At 44.8% G+C, this 19838-nt stretch overlaps 1 protein-coding gene across 1 annotated transcript in view; it reads right to left on the bottom strand.

Moving 5' to 3' along the window:
• The window catches only part of LOC119405247 (PP2C-like domain-containing protein CG9801), a 48140-nt gene that overhangs the window by 20434 nt on the left and 7868 nt on the right, over positions 1-19838 (bottom strand). The window contains exons 2-6 of the mRNA XM_037672056.2: positions 14899-15126; positions 12586-12675; positions 5412-5549; positions 3559-3740; positions 2587-2788 (exon numbers count right to left, since the gene is read on the bottom strand). Of these exons, the coding sequence (XP_037527984.1) occupies positions 2587-2788; positions 3559-3740; positions 5412-5549; positions 12586-12675; positions 14899-14938 (652 nt within the window). The 5' untranslated portion in view covers positions 14939-15126. The remainder of the gene's footprint in view (positions 1-2586; positions 2789-3558; positions 3741-5411; positions 5550-12585; positions 12676-14898; positions 15127-19838) is intronic.

Here is a 19838-nt window from a genome sequence, read left to right as displayed (position 1 = left end):
GAACACACGATCTCAGATCCCACACTGGCTGCCCAACGTGGAGGCTCTTGGGGCATCGGACGACAGTTTTCGCGGTTCGGGGCATCCTTTGTGTGAGCCGGGTTAGAGTAGGCCTAGGGGGGGATTGTCATCGCAAAATGGCGGCGTGCTTTCTTGAGAGCGAGGAGATCGGTTGTTGTGGCATGTTTGAACTTGTCGGCCCACTAGTTTTTTTTTTTGCTGTTTGCAAGAGGGGAGATTGGTTGTTGTGGCATGTTTGAACGCGTCGGCACACTAAGAGTTCCTTTTCTTTTTTTTTCTGTACGGAAGTTCATTTTATTTAAAAAAAAAAAAAACGTCGTTGAGTTTTCGGTACGAGCCATGTGGTCCGCATCATGGGAGAACGAGGCATAGAGTACGTGGATTGTAGGCAAGCCCGAAGCGAGCGTGTACGGAAGCTTCGTAGGTGGTCCGGGTTTCTGTAAATAGTTTCTTCTGTCTCTTTGACTCTGGGAGTCGCGGCTTGTGTAGCCGGGTGGCCAGGGGCCACGGGTGTCGTTGCTGCTGGTATTGCGGCTCGACGCCGGGGCGTCGTGACATCGTCCGGGACGATGGGCGCTGATCGCTCGGTAAGCTGCTGTGTGCAGCGAGCGCGTAGGGCCACTTCACGGAGCTGATGTCTCCTCGCGGCTGCCTCCTCTGCGCCTGTGCGGGGTGCTCGTTTTGGATGCCGGTTGTTGTCGAGCGACTCGTTGGGCCTAAGGCTTTGCGGAGCCGCCTGTCGCGCGGGGGACACAAACCGTTGGATCGTGGCGATGAGGTGTTGCACAAATTAAGAAAAGCAACATTGGCTCACTTAAATTTGTCGTCTGCCGCCGCCGATATCATTGCTAGCCGTTGCTACGTGGGCGCTGCGCCCGTAGCTCCCTTCCCTTTGTTCTGCGGCATCGTTCTGTTGAGTGTTTTGAATATACGCAGCGGGATTGACGTAACCCGCGGCTGGCTGTCCCCTGCACGTCGTCTTCGCCGTTGGCCGGGAATGCGGTCGAGATGTCTTGGGCAATGAACATGCCTGTGACCTGCGCGGCGGTCTTCAAGCTGGGGGGCCCTCGTGAGTGTTGCCCATAACCGGAGGACGTGTCGGTGCGAGCGACGCTCTCTCGCGCCGACGGCCACGTCGCCTTTGCGGTTCCGGGACGGAGGCCAAGCCGTCGAGCCAGTGCAGTGGTGTCGACCAGCGGCTGTGTCGCGGTGCACGGACATTCTTTAGGGACATTTAGGCCACATGTGTTGTTTTTTAGTAGAGCTTGTGTAGCTGTTTGTTTCCAAGTTCTTTTTTCCGGGATATGTGTTGAATTAAGGTTGGGGGGATGTTTGTTTTCAAGTTTTTTTTTCGGGATATGTGTTGAATTAAGGTTGGGGGGATGTGGGGGTGCTGTCGGCCCCTGTGGAGTTGTCTGCGCCTAGTGGCGCACGCGCGCCTCGCGGATAGGCTGTCGGCGGCAGTGGCGCTGGGCTCGCGAGCGTTGGGGTTCGCGCGTGAGCGACGGCCGCGCCACCGGAGAGAAGCGAGCGAGCCCGCCGCGGCCGCCGGGCGGGAAAAAGGAACTCTCTTGGGATTTGGCGGCTGGCGTGGACGGGCGGCTTCCCGCGGTGGGTCCCGCTGGGGGACGATACCGCGGCTCGTTTCCCTCGGGGCCCCACGTCGGTGAGTCGTGCGTCCTCGCACGCCGCATTCGCGGTTATTGCTTGTCGTATGTTATGGTGTATTTCATGTGTTACGTTGTTGAATGTGTGTTATGTTATCCAAGTATTCATTGTCCGCGTGTAATTGTTTTAGCGAGTGACTAGATTGTAATAAGATTCGGCCGGCGAGCTCGCCGAATGTAAAAGCAGTGTGTAATAAACTTGAATGTGTTCGTTGAACCGACCGCGTCTGCTGTCTTCCGTGTGCTCTGAGAGCCGGCGATAATAAGAACACACGATCTCAGATCCCACAAACTGAAGCCATCAATTCAAACTGGCACTTTTTTAGACAACTTGAGTTTTGGGATTCGATTGTAACGCAGGGGTCGACTTCAGGCAACAAAGGTTTAGAAAAAACTTTGCATATTTGTCGGTATACTGTCTTTACTTTTGAACCATTAAAAATTTGTTGGGGTTCATATATGACGCATGTCACTAACACATAAAGACAGTCAAGTGAAGCAGTAGTATGTTCAGGCCTTTCTTTGATGTTTCTTTTTCATTTTGAATCACCAAATAATTTGTCAAATAATTTGATCAGTTGTTCCAATCAACGTTGAAACAATAGAAGATGAACAAATTTATAAGAGAAGCGATGAAAGAGCTTTAAGGGCGAGACAGATGGTACGATTTTTCATGCGATTCGACGAGCGACACGGCGGAGGGGAAACCGGAATGGTGACCTTTCATAGCATCGCACAGCCACCATTCCCTCTCCCCCACCGCCGCGTCGGCCGTCGGATCGCATGGAATATCGGACCGTCTGTCCCCCGCTTTACACTACCATGTGCCATCTCCTTTCCTGCCAAAGCTACATCAACCCAAGATTTTCTGTGAAGGTGAAAACCAACAGACACTCACCTAGAGTGATTTCACGAACACCGTGCTGTTGACTATAGACGTATGCGAGGCTGTCCCCGACGTTGCATGTGCACACGACGTACTGGTCAGAGCCTTGAAGCTGGACAGCTACCGCAGCGCACAGCGTCGTGAGCATGCCTTGTTCCTGAAGAATCAAGCTGTGTGCAGCTTGGAATGAGCGCAGTAGACAAACGAACACCTCCTGGAACAGAAATGAAGGGAGCGACATTAATTCCGGGGCTCTAGATATGCGCCAAGACCATGATATAATCATGTGGCATGCCGTAGTGAGGGACTACGAAATACACTTCAATAATTTAGGGTTATTTAATGTGCACCTGTAAATCTCAGGTACTTCGTCAAGCGGGAAAGGTGGTGCTGAGAATCTCAGAGGCCACATACATTGGGGCTGCCGCTTTCTTAAGTTACCAGACAGATGGCGAAACCTGTCCACTAACACTCCTCTAGATACACCTCTAAACAGCTGCAAATCTCAGAGGCCATGTACCTCAGGGTCACTGTTTCATTTATGTCCCAACAGATGGTGACACCAGTCTATTAAAGCACTGAACACAGCAGCTATAAAAAGGCAGGATTACACTTCCACACATCGACACTTTCGTAACTCTGACCAAACACACTTCTCTGCAACACAGAGTGCACTAGTTCTATTCCTGGGGAGGGGCAATGTTTTATTTTCTTTTTGGTGGGGTTTATTGAGCAGCGGATGTACACAGTTAGCAGAAAATGCCTGTTTGCATGTTGCTGGGTTTTTAGTTAGCAGACAAAAACATGTGACGACTGAAGACTAAGCAATGATGATCTGCAATTTTGGTCATCACGTAACTCTAATGCAATACTGCATTAAAGTTACGTGATGACCAAAAACTTGGCAAAGTAGCTCCATAACAATAGTGCCTTAAAATGATGGCACGTGGCTGCAACACTAAAAGGTAGAATCTGAAAACTGACCTGCGTTGTTTCAATGGTGCCGCCCTCGCGGTACAGTGCCCGGTTGAGGTAGTCCATGCACCCATGCACGGCACAACGTGCCGCCAGGCAAGACTTGTCACCCCAGTTGACGCCGTCTGCCAGTGCCATGATGGCACTGTTCTCCCGGACGCAGATTGCAAATGCGTCTGCAATTGGCTCCCCTGCAAAGAAAGCAATGACATCTGGTGCTGCAGCGAGCAGTGGCCCGGAGACATATTCTTGGTTGTCAGTCAATTTAAAGGGCCCCCCAAAGATTTCTCACCTTCGCTACCCTTCTTACAGGTGCCATCTCCTCCTCGCCTTTTATTTCTTCATAAGACACGTGGACAATGTCAGCATTAGCGTTGAGCCTATCAGGATTTCGCACTGTTCGGCTACACGCTGTTTCTCCGCTTGCGCATTTGAAAACACACTAAACAAAGTGAAATCATTTGATCGCGTACAGCAGTCATGCGAGACAAAGCAGGGTAGGAGACAATTCACAACTGGCATTCCTCGTATGTGGACCAATCAAAAGCTTGTTTCTTCACGCCATCACGTGAACAGACTGCTGGCGTTACAAACCGTGATAAAAAGATGAGAAACACCAGGAAGGAGACAACCACACGCTTGTTCTTTGTATTTTCAGAGGATGTTCAGGGGACCCTTTAAAATGCAATTTCCTCCTGTAGTGGCACCTCTCTGGAGCAATGAACTTGCTCTCAGTGTCCATCAGGAGAGTTCCCAGAAAGCACGCAATACCCATCCATATCAAGACAATCAGCCAAGACCTCAGCATAGATGCATGGACAAGCCTACAAGAAAATGGTTGAACAATTCATTCAACAAAGAAACCATAAAATGCAATTCTATATTTCGCTTTGAATGTTAAGTCATATGTTAAGATGCCTTTTTGGCGGGAAAGAAATGGCAGCATTCCGCTTTACAGCTTCCTTCTCTTTCTTTTTTTTTTTTTTGCAGCACTACCTTCAGCTGCAGCTTTACTGCAGCATCCACGGCACAGCAACGATTTCCAAATATTTTTGCATGCCTTAGCTGCACCTGTGCTCAGAGGTTTCAAACTTTGTGAGAGAGCTTATATGATCAACATTTAAAAGCAGCTGCGGCCGAAACCTTAGACCTCATGACGAGTTGGCAACAGAAAGCTCACGATGCGACCTTACCACTACATCCTTGAAACTTCTTTACTTATTTGAGGCATGGTAGAACCTCGTCTGTACATTCCTGTTTATAAAAATTTCCCCTTTTCAATGCGGCTGAACCTCTCTCAGAGCAAAAAGTTTGATTTTCATGCATGTCTTCATCATCAAGTGGCCGAGTGCGAGTTTTCGAGAAGGTAATCTCACATTATGTATTTGAAACATCGCTCCAAATATCAGGCATCTTATCTTGAACTGCTACTTCTCGAATAAAAAGAAACGCACAACTATTGTATTTTGGCTACAAAACAAGAACTGCCTTATAGGAATATCACCTATTGCAGTGGACGAAAACGCAAGAGCAAAGCAGAATGTTGATAATAATAATATCTGGGGTTTTACGTCCCAAAACCACGATATGATTATGAGGGACGCCGTAGTGGAGGGCTCCCGAAATTTCGACCATCTGCTGTTCTTCAACGTGCACTGACGTCACACAGTACACCGGCCTCTATCATTTCGCCTGCACCGAAATGCGACAAAGCAGAATGTTCAACACAATATTCAATGTTATATGTTCGATATAAAAAAAGAAAAATGCTTATTTCTTGATAACTACAACATAAATTAAGGGAAAAAAAAGTAACACAAAAAGACAGCCATGCCCTAAATCCATGTGCCAGTGCAACGCACCTGCATTTTCTTTGGTGACGGGGTGACACTCGTAAAGTGTCGTGGCAATTCCGTAAGCGAACTCTGCTGGCTGGTTCCAATTGCAGATCCCGGCAACCTCCTCAGTGGCTGTCTCAGCCTCTTCACCGGTTACGCAAGCTGCAAAAGAATGCAAAAAAAGTTCAGCCGGTTCCACGCAGTGAAAAGAGTCGGACGGCGAAGCTGTAAGTGCACGAGATCACGTGCATCATCATTTCATTTTATTTCTTTATTCACTCTCCCCTTAGGTCACGGGACCTGCATGACACCTACTACTACTACTACTACTACTACTACTACTACTACTACTACTACTACTACTGCTATTACTGCTACTACTACTACTACTACTACTACTACTACTACTACTACTACTACTACTACTACTACTACTACTACTACTACTACAGTAAAAGCTCGTTAACTCAGATTTCACGGGACCGGACAAAATGTCCGAATTAACCGAATGCCGAAGTATCGAAAGTATCGAGAAAACAAGTGTGTATTACATCAATGCATTTTCATTTTCTTGATGAATACGTAAATTCAGTATATACCCATTTTCCATAGGAGCAGTGTCAAAGCCGCAATTTTCGTCATTCACGACTTCGTTCACAATATGACCTCGGCTCAAGACCCCATTGTCTTCAGCCGAAAGGTGCTCTGAACCCATCCCTTCTTACGTACCGCCACCACCACGCGCACGCGACAGTAATTTATCCATCGGAAAAATGGCCGGCGCACTTCTCCCATGCAGGTCGCGTGCTCCAAGTAAAACCAAAAACGAAAAAGTTTGCCGCAGTTGCCGAAGCCTTGGTCGCCAGCAGCGCGATTGTGATAAGATTGCGGATGACGACCACGCCTTTCTGAAGGCCCGCGGCCATTTCGGTTGTTCGCGCGTGCCGTTTCCACTCCATTGAGTCGCACATTTGCGGGGCTTCGTGCTTTGCGCGTTTTAAGGATTGTCCGAATTAACCGGGTTGGGGCCAACTATGGCTGAATTAACGAGAGCTTGATGCCAATGAACAATACATAGGTTTGCCGAGACCAGAGAACACGTCCAAATTATCCAATTTTCTGAATTACTGGGGGTCAAATTAACGAGCTTTTACTGTATTGCTACTACTACTACACTATAACCTCATTATAACAAAGTCACATCTGACATGAAAATAACTTCGTTATATCCGAAAATTCGTTATAAACATGCATTCACAACACTGTATCTAATGAGAGGACTATTCTTCATTTACTTTGTTATAACCGATAATTCGTTATATCCGTATTCGTTCAATCGAGGTTTGAGTGTACTACTACTGCTACTACTACTAGTGCTACTACTAATTCGACGGCGGCGCAGGGTAGGCTAAGACCGCTTCACTGTGAGAAAGGAGAACAACGCTATTACAAAACTAAAATATCGTAAGAGGCTGGTCAATGCGCCACCAATACAGCCATCCGTCACAAAATTTCTCGCGACCCCATTGACTCTCTTACAGCTCTAAGTGAACCTGCCAAAAAAGGGTCGATCAATTAAATGCTTGAATAATGGGTGCTTCCTATGACTGCATATTGGAGAGGTTCATCAAAGTGCACAAAATGGGGTTTCTGTATGAACATGTTAGCGAGCTCTAGGTTCAAATGGTATCTATAGTAGCACGTGTTGCTGAGAGGTAAACGTTTCTGTTTGGAAGGTGGAACGAAAATTAAGTGCTAATTAAGTATACAACTTCTTCACTGCTACAACCGTCAAAAACCCAAAAGCGCGAAATGAATACTCCCGAAATGACACACCCGAAAGAGGACGCACCCGAAAGAGGCTGCCTTTAGAGTCAACGAAAGAGGGGGATTGATTGAGGGCTCGCTTCTTTTGTTATACAAAACCTAATGAAACGAACAGAAAATGAAACTAAGGAAGGTATATGGGACATCACTCATATGTTTTAACTGTAGTATAGTAATTATGACATAAATGGGAAGGAATTAAAGTGGATGAAAAAGCAACTTGCCGCAGGTGGGGACCGAACCTACAACCTCCGGATAACGTGTCTGATGCTTTACCAATTGAGCTACAGCGGTGGCCACTTTCTCATCCACTTTATTGGGTATTTATGCCTGCATTCTCCTGGGAGTGCTAGACAGCACAGCTCGCAGCCACGATGGCAAGCGGCGTGGCTGCGAATCGTGGCACGTACAGAAAACGTCAACCACCAACATCAATCTTTCAAAGAGCGGCCTCTCCAATGGACATGCTGACAGGCGATGCAGCTGACGAGAGAGAGAGGAAAAAAAAAGAAAAAAAGAAGAGACACATTGCAATAGCTTCCCTGTCAGCAGCGACACTACCACCTCTTGTTTACGCAAACTTCCAAATGATTCATCATCCTTTTCTGTCAAGCGCACCAGGAAAAAAACAGAGCTTAATGGCATAAGTGAAACTTCCTATTTGTCATAAACATTTCTTCTAAACACTCTGCATTTGTCATTCAACCTTAAAAATATCATCAAGGCTTGTCTCCAAACACAGGTTCTAGAAATCGTAACCGTTCATTTGAGGATTTTAATAACTTCATAAGTGGCTCTACCAGACAAAAAGTTCTGTAAAATGTCCAAGTTTTAGTAAATAAGAGGCACAAAGGAAGAAGAAAAAACTTGGAGGATGCTAGAATTTTGCCTTCAAGAGTAGAACACGATAGCATAATCGGGCCCCGTGAGCATCGCCTTTTCCACTGCTAGCCTGGCTTCGGTCCTCAGTGCATGCCTCAGCCGTGCCATAAGAAAATAAACAACTGTGTGCATAACATTGGCCGTTTCAAACTATCCTAGAATGCCCACTGCAAGTACAGTCGTTAAGGGGAGACACTGGTCTCGAAACGAAAAGTTTATTATTGGAGATATTGTAATGAAATTGGGTGTGTATATGTATTTCTTCTCCTGTTTTCAAAATATAATTAGTTTTCATGTACTTCAATTAGTTATCAAATTGTGAGAGCATAAGTGAAATCTAATTAGGTAATTTCTTACGGGTCATTAAGACACTTTCCCTCAGTATTTTTAGGTTCTGTTTAAGATGCAGCTGTAGCCAAAGACCTGCCATGTGGAGCTATGCTAATTTATATTGTCACTGAGATATATCATCATATAAGAACTTTCAATTGTATTGACATTGTGTAATCTTGAAATGCAATTAGCTCACATTATTGTTCACAAAATTTCATATGTTCATCTTAGCCACAAAAAAATAGCATAGCTCCACAGTCCTATTTCTTACGAATTCAACGGTATAAAATTTATCAAAATTACCTTAAAAACATAATGAAAAGATCCGTAAGGCTGGTCAAGTTGGCAAAAAATGTGAAGCGAGAAAATCGCGTTTGAAGATTGACACGCACTGTATAAATTTCTAAAAGGAACCTTTAACCATAAATTTATTCACATGTTCCCATCTGTTTCCCTTCAAACAAAACAGAAAGTGTCTTGTTCCACCCAAGGAATCATATCTAAAAAATTTTCCAATGTGCAAAGCATGATCAAAACCCCACCATGACAAGCGGCTGGGGGTTCTGGAAAAGCCATGGGGTATGAGGCTCAAGCGACTGGCTGCTCATGTCTTTTCAGTCTTTAGGAAGAACCTTCTAGATGTTAGGCAGCATGTTACCCTGGGTAATAGGTTGCTATGCTTGAGAGAATACCTTCAAAGTAGTCCAGGACTGTAATCTTCAGTTGCACCCGTTTTGTGTCTCCTTGCAAGAGTCTTTTTTGTGTTGGTGCTCTTCAGATGAGTGCATTTGCCTTGCGTAAACGCAGAGTCTTTTTCTAGGCTTCGTCGAACAAGGCAATCCCCAGCAATATAGCCCAAACTTGCAGCAATGGACTCGTGGTTGCCCTTCTTCCTTGGTTGTAGATGGCAACAGCCTCAGCGGCAGCTCGCTTCACACTTTCCAGCGAAGCGTTCCCATTCTTTGAAGTTTGGGTCCAGATGACCGAATGAAGACTCTCACTCGCGTTCTGGGTCTTCCCTTCACAGCACCGTGCCAGCAGGCTCTCATCACTGAGCCTCGCAAAGACTGGCTCCAGAGCAGCCCCAACACAAGCCGGCAGGGCATTCTTGTGTGAAGGTGGACTCTCCCCATTGGCCAAGGCTCTATTGTACTTGCACCAAGAGCTAGCACCCTCGGGGCACTTTGAGTGCTTTGGTGCATCATCTGTCGATGTCATGTGCAGCAGTGTAGCTTCGACTGCCCTCTTCATAGCTGGCACGTCATTGATATTGCTCCTCAGGGCATATCCGTAGTAATTCGCGATCTTCTTGATCTTCTCTTGCGTGAGCTTTCTCTACCCCCAAGAGACTCACCCTGAGCCTTCTTTTTGTCCACAAGGTTCCGTAAAGCTGCACCATTCGCTTGTGGACATGGTTGATGCAGTCCTTTTTGTCTATTTGGATAAAGCCGTACACCTCGGCTCGGACAAGGCATGAAAAGTGCGGCTGTCTCCATCAAAGAGCCACAGTCGTGTAGCGCAGACCATGCTTGGCCCAGGACCTCTGAAACATGGTCAGCGCAGCCTCTACTTCCATGCGGCCAGAGTTGCATTCGATGTTTCGTTGGCACTCGTGGGTTGCCAGCCAGTCGGTGTACCCTTCGTCTTGCGGCTGTGGTCCCAGGGCACAGCCGAGACAAAAGTTTGAGTAAACAACATGGTCAATTACAAGGCCAGTGTAGAGCTCAATGATGCAGCCCACACCTATGTGTGAGCTCCGACCTCGCGTCATCCATGAGCCGTCGAACACAACATCGATGTTCCCTATGGGGTTCAGGAAGTCTGTATACAGCTCTTTTATTACTGCCACACTAGCAGCTTCACTTTCAGTCGCTGTGTTTTCGCAGGCTTTCACTAAACTTTTTAGGTGTCCCTGAAACGTCTTGTGGTGCAAGCCTCGGTGCGAAAGGTTCATACACGCACAAAAGTCCGAAAGGGCAGTAACACCTTTGCCTATCATCTGTATCCCCTTCATGGCCCTCATGTTGACTTCGAAGGGAGTGATGGTGGCAGTTCCGCTCACTCTCGGAGAAGAAAATTGCTTCTTCTCGAAATCACAACTGCTGCAAGAAAAAATAAGCTTTACCGCAAGGCCGTACTCCTTGTCCGTTGCCTTCCTCACGCTGAGACTTTTTGCGTCGCATTTGTCGCACTTCGCTTGTGCAAAAAAGTTATTCAAACTTTCATATCGACGAGCAAAAAATCGGTCCCGGCGTCACCGGTCTGGCACTCCGCGCTTACTCCAAGAAGGTCGAACTTGCGCTGGGTAGCCGACTTTCCAGACAGAACGGTCTTCGTTTGCGCCGATCTCTCAACTCGCTGCGCCTGCTCCGCCGTTGAGTAGTACGCGGCATCAACCCGAAGTGTTTCGCTAGTCGAACTTGGTCCCACGGTGTCGTCAGTTGAAGTTCCCGGCAGGTCCAAAGGGTCCGGCCGCGACTCCAACTCCGCTGCCGACGGTGCACTTGTAGCCGGCGCCTTCTTGTTCCAAGCCCGTTTTTTACGGCTTCCAAAAGCTCGTTGCGTCGATGGTTTCAGACGAGAGTCTCCAGGCATCTCGATCGCGTGGAAAAACTACCGGCACAAAGTAGAGACACGGTCCGTCGAGAAACACGCACGATCGCAAAAGCAGGCGCACACAAACGGACAGCCACGGCGGAGAACCAAACACAAAGAAAAAAAAAATGACGTGTCGGTCGCGCCAGCCAATGGGAGACTCGGAAAGGCGCGCTTGAAAAGCGCGCCGCGTGAGAGCCAATCAGTGGCCTGGAAACGACCTTCAGAAAACCCGCGACGGCGGCCGTTCTGCTTGAGCGACGCCATTTGAGATGGCGCAAAATGTGCACAAAGAAAACAGCTTCAAATCTAGCCCAAGATGGCGGCGCTCGGCCGCTGCAACGCTCATGGCGCGCGCGGGAAGTTCGAACAATTTCGTCCTTTTGGGGACATTTTAGTGCTGCGGGGTGCTTTGAAAGCCGATTTTATCGCGTTTCCCGACCGAATTTAGCGTTAGCAATTTGAGAGTAGGTGCTCAGAAGTACAAACGCCTCGAAAATAAGCTTTGCCGAAAAATCGATTTTTTGACCATTTTTGACCGTTCCAAGACCCGCGTCTCCCCTTAAGTGCCCACTACGCCATAATTCTTCCTTTTGCGAATCAGCGAAGGGCCCACTACGTATCCGTAAGGAACACGAGAACCTACACAGCTGCTCACTTTGTTTATGCTTTTGCTGCTGATGATGATTAAATATGTCTGAGCGCTTTGTAATGGGCGGGCCTTTGAAACACCAACTCGTGGTGCAATTGACATTTCAACGCCTGGAACGTTTCTACGCTTCTCCCACGCAATATTACAAGCGTTACTCCCCCTCTACATGCCATTCATATATACTAGTGTTTTTTTCGAAGCTGTTTCTAGCAATGGCGTGGCTCTGTGGTAGAACACCTGCTTGCCATGCCGAAGGCTTGCTTTCAATTCTCACTAGAAGAAGAAATGTTTATTATTTATTTTATTTGCATCTTTTTGTCGATTTTTCGCTCACAACCAGCAACGCCGACACCGGAATTTTTGCGAAACGAAGCTATTTAACGCTATCGCGTTAACATGGAGGCACCTTGAAATTGGTGAGGAGGAAACTTGGCGTAGAAAACAACAAGGTCTATGCAGTGCATGACAAGCTGCGCACTGTAACTGGCAATTTTCAGACGTAGTAGTAAGGGCAGAAACGGAGTTGCATACTGCACTGCAGATGACATAAATCTTCATCTTGCAGGTGACATAAATAAGCCGAGAACGATGTTGATAGTGTTGCCATAAGATATAAAAGACTTGGGGAATCCCAAGCTGTGTAGTATCACAACCAGCAGAAGTTCGGGGGAAGACAGAAGTTTGAAGAGATGAAAAATTCGTGAACACTTTGTGAAAAATTCGTTCCCGCAGTTGCCGCCTTAAAGAAGACAAGTCCGCTTGTCGAAACGTCTGTTCCAGCAACACCTCGTGTTCACAAATTTTTCACAGCTAGCAGTGACACTTCACTCACTCCAAGACAGAGAAAATTAAATAACGAACAACAAGTGCAAGAATTAACTTGCTTAGAAGCTTCTAGAGTTCTCCTACCGGTGTCGGCAACTCGCGGACCCTCGGTGTTTGACGAGAGACTGGTGGGAGGCTTGACCTTGGGTGTGCCAGCCACTCCTGTCAAGATACCTGCACAGACAACAGGCGTCAGTCCAAGAGAAGCTGCAGAGAACTGCAATTCACCTCTTTTGACGGTGGAGAGATTTACGCAGACAATGGTTGCGTGTTGGGCTTGTCAGTAAGTCGCATTAAACGCCAGTAGCATACCATATCCAGCACACACACAGAAACGGAGCCTGCCTATTTCTGCGTAGCTCTTTCATCGAATGTCAAATGCTGTACGCAAATGACAATTGATAATTTAAGCGAGGGTCCGCTCCGCTTAGACCGATACATCATAACAGGTTGTGCACAGGGATGCTCAGCGAAAGTGCTAAGGTGGTGTTCTCTCTTACGCACTGTCACGCTGTCTTGGAGAGGCACAGTTACTATAAATGTGAATTCAATGCTATCCTGTGCAATGCAAAAGCAGGGAAAATGGAGCAGAGCATGAGCAATGCTCAGCTACAAATGTCATGTAGCGAGCAGCTGTGAATGTTCTACTTAAACAATTAAAACGCTATAAGGCACGCATTTGGCCTGGTTGGTTCATGATTAAGGGGGGACACTGCTCTTAGAAATTTTTCTTTATTTCTTTATCGATTTTGATGAAACTTGACAACTTAATGTATATTTGTGTGCTGATTTCAAATATCCAATTACATTTTTAGTATATTGTGCAGTTTTTAAAATACAAAATATTTCATGTGCCTATTGGGGAGCAAGATTATTTATAAACTGAGTGCGTTACAAAATAAATCAGCATATCCGGATAATCTGCAATCGGAACTGTGTGCAGTGCAGCAAAAACGGATGTTCTAAACCTATTTGAACAAAAGTTATGGTATGCTGAACATTTGCGAGTGAGTCAATTTGAAGCTGGGATTTCACTCGTGAATGTTGAACATACCATAACTTTTGTTCTAATGGTGTTAGAACATCCATTTTTGTTGCACTGCACACAGTTAAGAATCCAGATTATCCTGATATGCTGATTTACTTTGTAACTTACTCAGTTTAGAAAAAATCTTGCTCCCCAAGACACATGAAATATTTTGTATTTTAAAAACTACACATCATACCAAGAACGTAATTACATATTTGAAATTAGCACACAAATATACATAAACTCAGGAAGTTTAATCAAAATCGATCAAGAAATAAAAAACTTTTTTTCAAGTGCCGTGTCCCCCCTTAACTGTACGAAACAACGCTAAAAGACGGGACAAAGAAAGGACACAAACCACGGTGCTGACTAACAACCAAATGTGTTCTATTCTTCCAGTACGCATGTATATACTCGGCCACAGTCTCAAGAAAACAGAAAAGCAAAGAAACAAAGAAAAAAAAAAGAAGATGATGATTAGCCTGTGCAGAGGCCAAAGTCCTCAAACGGACAGAAAAGATAGCTCCTTCGGAAGAAGGGAGATCGAGGGGAGGCTGACACATGCCTGTGTCATTTTTGACACATGCTCTGTCATTTCTGAAGCGTATCATATCTATAACGGCAGAGAGGCATGGTGTCAGCCCCCCCTCGATCTCCCTCTTTCCGAAGGAGTTAACTTTTCTGTCCATTTGAGGATTTTTGGCCTCTACGCAGGCTAATCATCATCTTTTTTTTCTTAGTTTCTTTGCTTTTCTGTTTTCTTGAGATTGTGGCGGAGTATATACATGCGTACTGGAAGAATAAAACACATTTCGTTGTTAGTCAGAGCCGTGGTTTGTGTCCTTTCTTTGTCCCGCCTTTTAGCGCTGTTTTGTACAGCTGAAACGCTACCCATTCAAGTACAAATTCAGAAAGATTTGATTAGCTATAGCCATCCAGCTTTGAAGACAGCGATTGTACAATCCCAGCCCAGTTGTGTCTGCAAGATTACTTCCCACATTCTACTGATGCAAGCCCTTAGACTCGTTCGTCAACTTCAAATATTCATTCAATACAGCGTTACTTCTACAAAACATGTAACTAGTTCACAATCAAATATCATTAAAGTATCTATGATTCTTGTTAGAATGATACAATTACTCCTAGCCAATCAGAACTGCCGTCCATGGACTGTGCTCCTGACTGAGCTCATGTTTTTGTAAACATAAGTCTGCTCCAGCAGAAGCATATAACGGAGACGGCTTTCCCGCACATTTCTCTGCAAGTATGTCTTGGCCCAAAATGCGCTGAAACATTTCTAGAAGGGCAACATAATCTACTCTAATTCTACGTTTACTTTCACGCGTCCTTCACAATTCGGAGCTCACCTGGAGGCAAGGTTCTCGTTGCTACCGCAGAGGGAATCATCGTCGATGAAGTCAACCTGGTCGGTGACTGTCAGGGCACGAAGTGGCCCCCGGTTGACGCGTGTGAGACCACCCGATGGCCCCGTGTAGGCTGCCAGAATGCGTTTCGAAAGGGGTGCGACGTCCCGGTTGGGCAGATCGTAGCACGACTTGGAGTGCACAATCTCCGGTTGCTTGGGTAGCCCTTCCCTGGAAATAGACACGTGCAAACTGGTCGCTTTAGTGCTTCATGCCACTTATTGCCAGAAAAAAAAAATTGCAGTTTTTGCCTCCTCTGAGTTGCGCATAGCAACCACTATGTGGCTGCACATCTTTCAAGCCGAAGGCCATGCATATTGAAGGGCATTAAGTCACCAAAACATGGCCTCTCGAAAGTGCATCTTGGGATCTTGTTTTCGAGCATACTGCTAAGTGTCAACATTAAACACTGTTTTCTGGGGCAAAGATCTGTATACAACACAGCGAGAAAAGCTGTATTAACCTCCATGTCTAAGTACGCACCACTGAACCTTTTTTTTTTTTTTTATACCAGGCGTGCACTTCTGTCTCAGCTACTGTACAAGCACAAGATACGCCACAAGGACCCCAGCTCCACTTGTGTATGCCTAAACTTGTGACGTAGGTGGTTCCTCGTTGTTCCCATTAAATCCAAGTTGACGTCAATGTCATGAAATGCTCTGTTTTGCACTCAGTTACACAGCAAACACTTTGAGAGTGATTTTAATTATGTTCTAGGCTATATTTGCTGCTGATATTTTGTAGATGCGTGTGTGTGTTCACGCAAATCTATCTCTCAAGTTATGTGTTCTTAAAATTTTGTGTTTGGGCTCTTAAATCTGACATGTGACCTAATAGAGCTTACCAAACAGTGAAAAGAGAAAAAGAAAAGCTAAATCACTGTCAAAGTATTACTGTCACACAGAAACCGAAGCCCAAGTACATCCTTTTCAGCAGCCTTTAGAGCCTGTGTGGAATGAAAGAGAACTACAAGGCCATACAGCAATTGAGCTGAAAGCATAACGGACAGAAGACCTTGCAAGCGTCTTTCTGCTTCCACTGCGACTGCTTCTGTCAACTAGCATTGGAAAACCAGCGCCTCAATATGCAAAGTACTTATCAGACCTTAAAAAATGCATAAAATAATAAATCTGTTTACAGAAGCTAATTATTCGTGCAAGACTAGCTTTGGCACTGATGATTAAAACAAAAGGTATAAAACAAGAAATAAAATGAAATACTCTTTAAGTGATGAAACTGTGTATGACTTAAAAAGACATAGTATTCTGAGGTTGACTTCATTTGACATGTGCGGTTTGTGCATACAAGTCCATGTTTTTTTATTTTTTCTCCAATAAACCTTCGGTTCTGCATGCAGCACTGTGTGTCTTCTCTTTTGTTCTTCACTTTTAGTGAGCCGTTCCTTTCAAGAAATGAGTACGCACCAACTCGCCCAACTTACAGTTTCGGTAATGGACTGAGCCATAGCAGGCCATTGTCTGTTTGAACTTTGAACTTTATTATTATTAAACGAAATACAGTAAAACAAAAACATGTTAGCAACATCTGGATCCTTAGCAGAATGCTAGTATGGATGAGCTGCTGAGACAACCCGAAAGCTCACGGCTACTATGGTGCATGCACCCTAGGTCAGAACTGTATTCTGCGTGGCTATCGACAGCCCTGAATGCATCAAGTGGGAGTACCAAGACCATGCATTACGAAATAACATTATGATTGTATGGTAGACGGGCAGTTCCATGGCAGGTAGTGTGCGTATGGCAACGATAATGTCTTCTGCGGACATATATACTCTTGTTATGACAAAATGCGATCAAGTTACGGTGTGCAAATGCTGCAGTTCAACACAGTGTTCCTATGAGAGGTGAAAATTGGATAGATACAGGATGTTAAAGGGACACTAAAGAGAAACAATGAATTGGTTTAGATTGATAAAGTGTGCTCGGAGAACTCTTGTGTAGTTTATTTCACCACCATAGGTTTATTATTAGAGGAGAAAACCAAGTTCAAGGTTTCATTTTTAAATTTCGCGCCGAACTTTGTAATTCATGACGTAAAAGACTTCAAAGAGCATTTAACGTATTTTGGCGCCACTGTCTCGACGAAATTTCCACAAACTCGTTATGTCAAGTCTCTGGCCCCCTCAGAGGACAATGTACTTCGATTTAACCGATTAGGAACTACGTAGGCCCAAGCAGGCGCCGTCAAAAATATGTGACGTCACGGCAAATGGTGCGGGAATTCCAAGGTGGCGTCGCCACCTGTATTTTCTTTTTGCGCGTTTTCTCGCTTATTAAGCGTCTTCGCGTGGAAAGCGTGGTGTTTTTGGTATCGTGGAAGACTACTTTAGTAATGCGAGAAAAATCATTTTGCTCTTTAGTGTCCCTTTAATCTGCGCAAGAATAAACTGTGAACTACTTTTCCTGGCTTTATTTACAGCTTGGTCACACCCCTACTGCTGGACGCCTATTCTCAGCAGAGACTACAACTCTGGCCAGCGTGAATTGATAAAGAAAATAGCACAGCCCTATCTCACACGATGGGACAAGCCAAAAGGACCCGGCCAATGAAAAACTCCGCATTGTCCCTGCTAGCAAGAAGATATGACCGAGTGGGTCATTTTTTTTACTGTTAGTAGACAAAAAAGAAAGAGAAAAGAAGACAAAACATGAAGAGGTACAGGCGTACTGGTTAGATCTGAAACGGCACAGTGCGCACAAAGTGTACAAAAATCAGAGGAAGGTCTGTGTCATTCTCCGTGCTTTAGCACATGAAATAAGCACCTAACAACGTATTCTCAATGCCCTTTACTGTCGTACATTAGGGCTTTCCAAGAACAGACCAGGTTCAATATTCGGCTGCTTCAGAATGGAATGGCTGCTTCATTACACGAATGCTTGAATATATACATTTTGTGGCATATGCATGCATTAGCACCAACGAATTCAACTGCACATATTATGAAGAACATACTTTCTTTTTCCCGTCTCGCAGCCTAGAATTGATAAACTGGATTTCGCTGGGAAATAATGATAGCGATGGTGTGCTTATACAACGGTGCTCATCCTTTACAATGAAAAAAGCCTCTAAAACCTGACTTGCTGTCTTTCTTGTGCTTCTGCCAAGAATCTTTGTCTGAGAAAAACGTGCCTCATAACCACACAATACAGCATCCGCAACCAGGTGCACATACTTGTCTCTTTTACTTAATTTTGTAGCATGCACCCTTAACCGGTTATTAACGCGGGAGCATGCCCAAAAATTAAGTAAAAGAGACGACAAGTATGCACACCTGGTTGCGCATGCTATATTGTGTGGTTATGAGGCACGTTTTTCTCAGACAAAGATTCTTGGCAGAAGCACAAGAAAGACAGCAAGTCAGGTTTTAGAGGCTTTTTTCATTGTAAAGGATGAGCACCATTGTATAAGCACACCATTGCTATCTTTATTGCCCAATTAATTTAAGTTTATCAATTCTAGGCTGTGAGAAAGGAAAAAAAAAAGAGTATGTTCTTCATAATATGTGCAGTTCACTTCGTCGGTGTTAATGCGTGCATGAGTCGCAAAATGTACATATTTAAGTATTCGTGCAATGAATAGTTGGAAGTGTGCGCATGTATGAATGTGCTGTGTATTTGCGCTCAATTAATTTTTGAAATGGTTTACCAACTAGCCCGTTAAAAGGTTCTTTTACAGTATGTATCATACACTTTTTTGGTATTTTATGACAGCGATTTACTGACACAGCTTAATTTTTTATTTAACGTCTCTTTAATATATAAAAGGAACACAGAGAGGCATATTATGGCATTCAAAGCACAATGCAAGCATACATGTATGCTTCAGCCTCATTGGAATGCTGTCACTGAAGCAATAAATCAATACTAGAACAAAAGGCTCAACAGTAAAAATGTCACAGCTGTAAGAACTACTTCAGCTGGAGCAGGTGTGTGCAGTCATAAAGAACCTTTGATACTCAGAAGCAAAACCCTGAAAAATGGTAAAGTTGGTCTAGAATGCTAAGACAAAAGTGTGCTTAAGAAAGTTTTGACTATCACCTAGATTCAAGCATCGCAAAAGTGGGAACATCTTTTTATTCCTGTGGGGCACTTTTTTCACATGGCCACCCTTTTTACATGGATATACTTGGGAACAACTGCCCTTTTGTGAAAGCTTCAGTAACATTCTTTTGTAGAATAGTATTTCTGCGCACGCAAGTTTTTGCAACCTAATAAAGATTCAAACAGCACAATAAGGCAAGGAGCAACATTGTTACAGTGGCATGCTATGTACCAACAAAAAACTAAGACAGTGCACTATTCTGAAATATAAAGTTCATGAATACATGCTAGGGCATAGCAATACAACACAACCAGTTAAAAACAAAGTCTAATGAGGAGTACTAGGAAATGTTTACAATGTTAAGTGATGACACACAAAAAAAAGATTTTATTTATTTTAAATAAGTACTAAACGTTTCTACTTGAAATGCCAAGAGTGCATACATGTTTCGATGTACTGGCTTAAACATAATCTAGCAAGAAACATTTTCTTCTCAGTCGAAACGGCTTTTTGCGAAGCGGTTAGAATTTCTTTTTCTCGTATGCGGAAGCCACGGCCAGCTGCGGAACAATGGAAGACAATGCATCACAGTGTCATGACGCAATTGCTTCCCGAGAAACGACGCCAAAACTAGTTAGCACGAACTAAACAAGGAACCGCAATTGACTGAGGAGTCTAGTTTTTGCTAGATACATCAATATGAAGTCGACAGACAATGGGCAGGGAGAGCACAGATTTGCTATTTGTAGTTTTTATTTAAAGTGTAGTAAAAATGACACAAAGAGGAAGGAAAGTCAACAAAAAGAAAACGACTTGACACT

This window comes from Rhipicephalus sanguineus, chromosome 9, assembly GCF_013339695.2.
Source record: "Rhipicephalus sanguineus isolate Rsan-2018 chromosome 9, BIME_Rsan_1.4, whole genome shotgun sequence".
Taxonomy (NCBI): domain Eukaryota; kingdom Metazoa; phylum Arthropoda; class Arachnida; order Ixodida; family Ixodidae; genus Rhipicephalus; species Rhipicephalus sanguineus.
The sequence above is the reverse complement of the archived record's forward strand: the minus strand, read 5'-3'. Positions and strand labels throughout refer to the sequence as shown.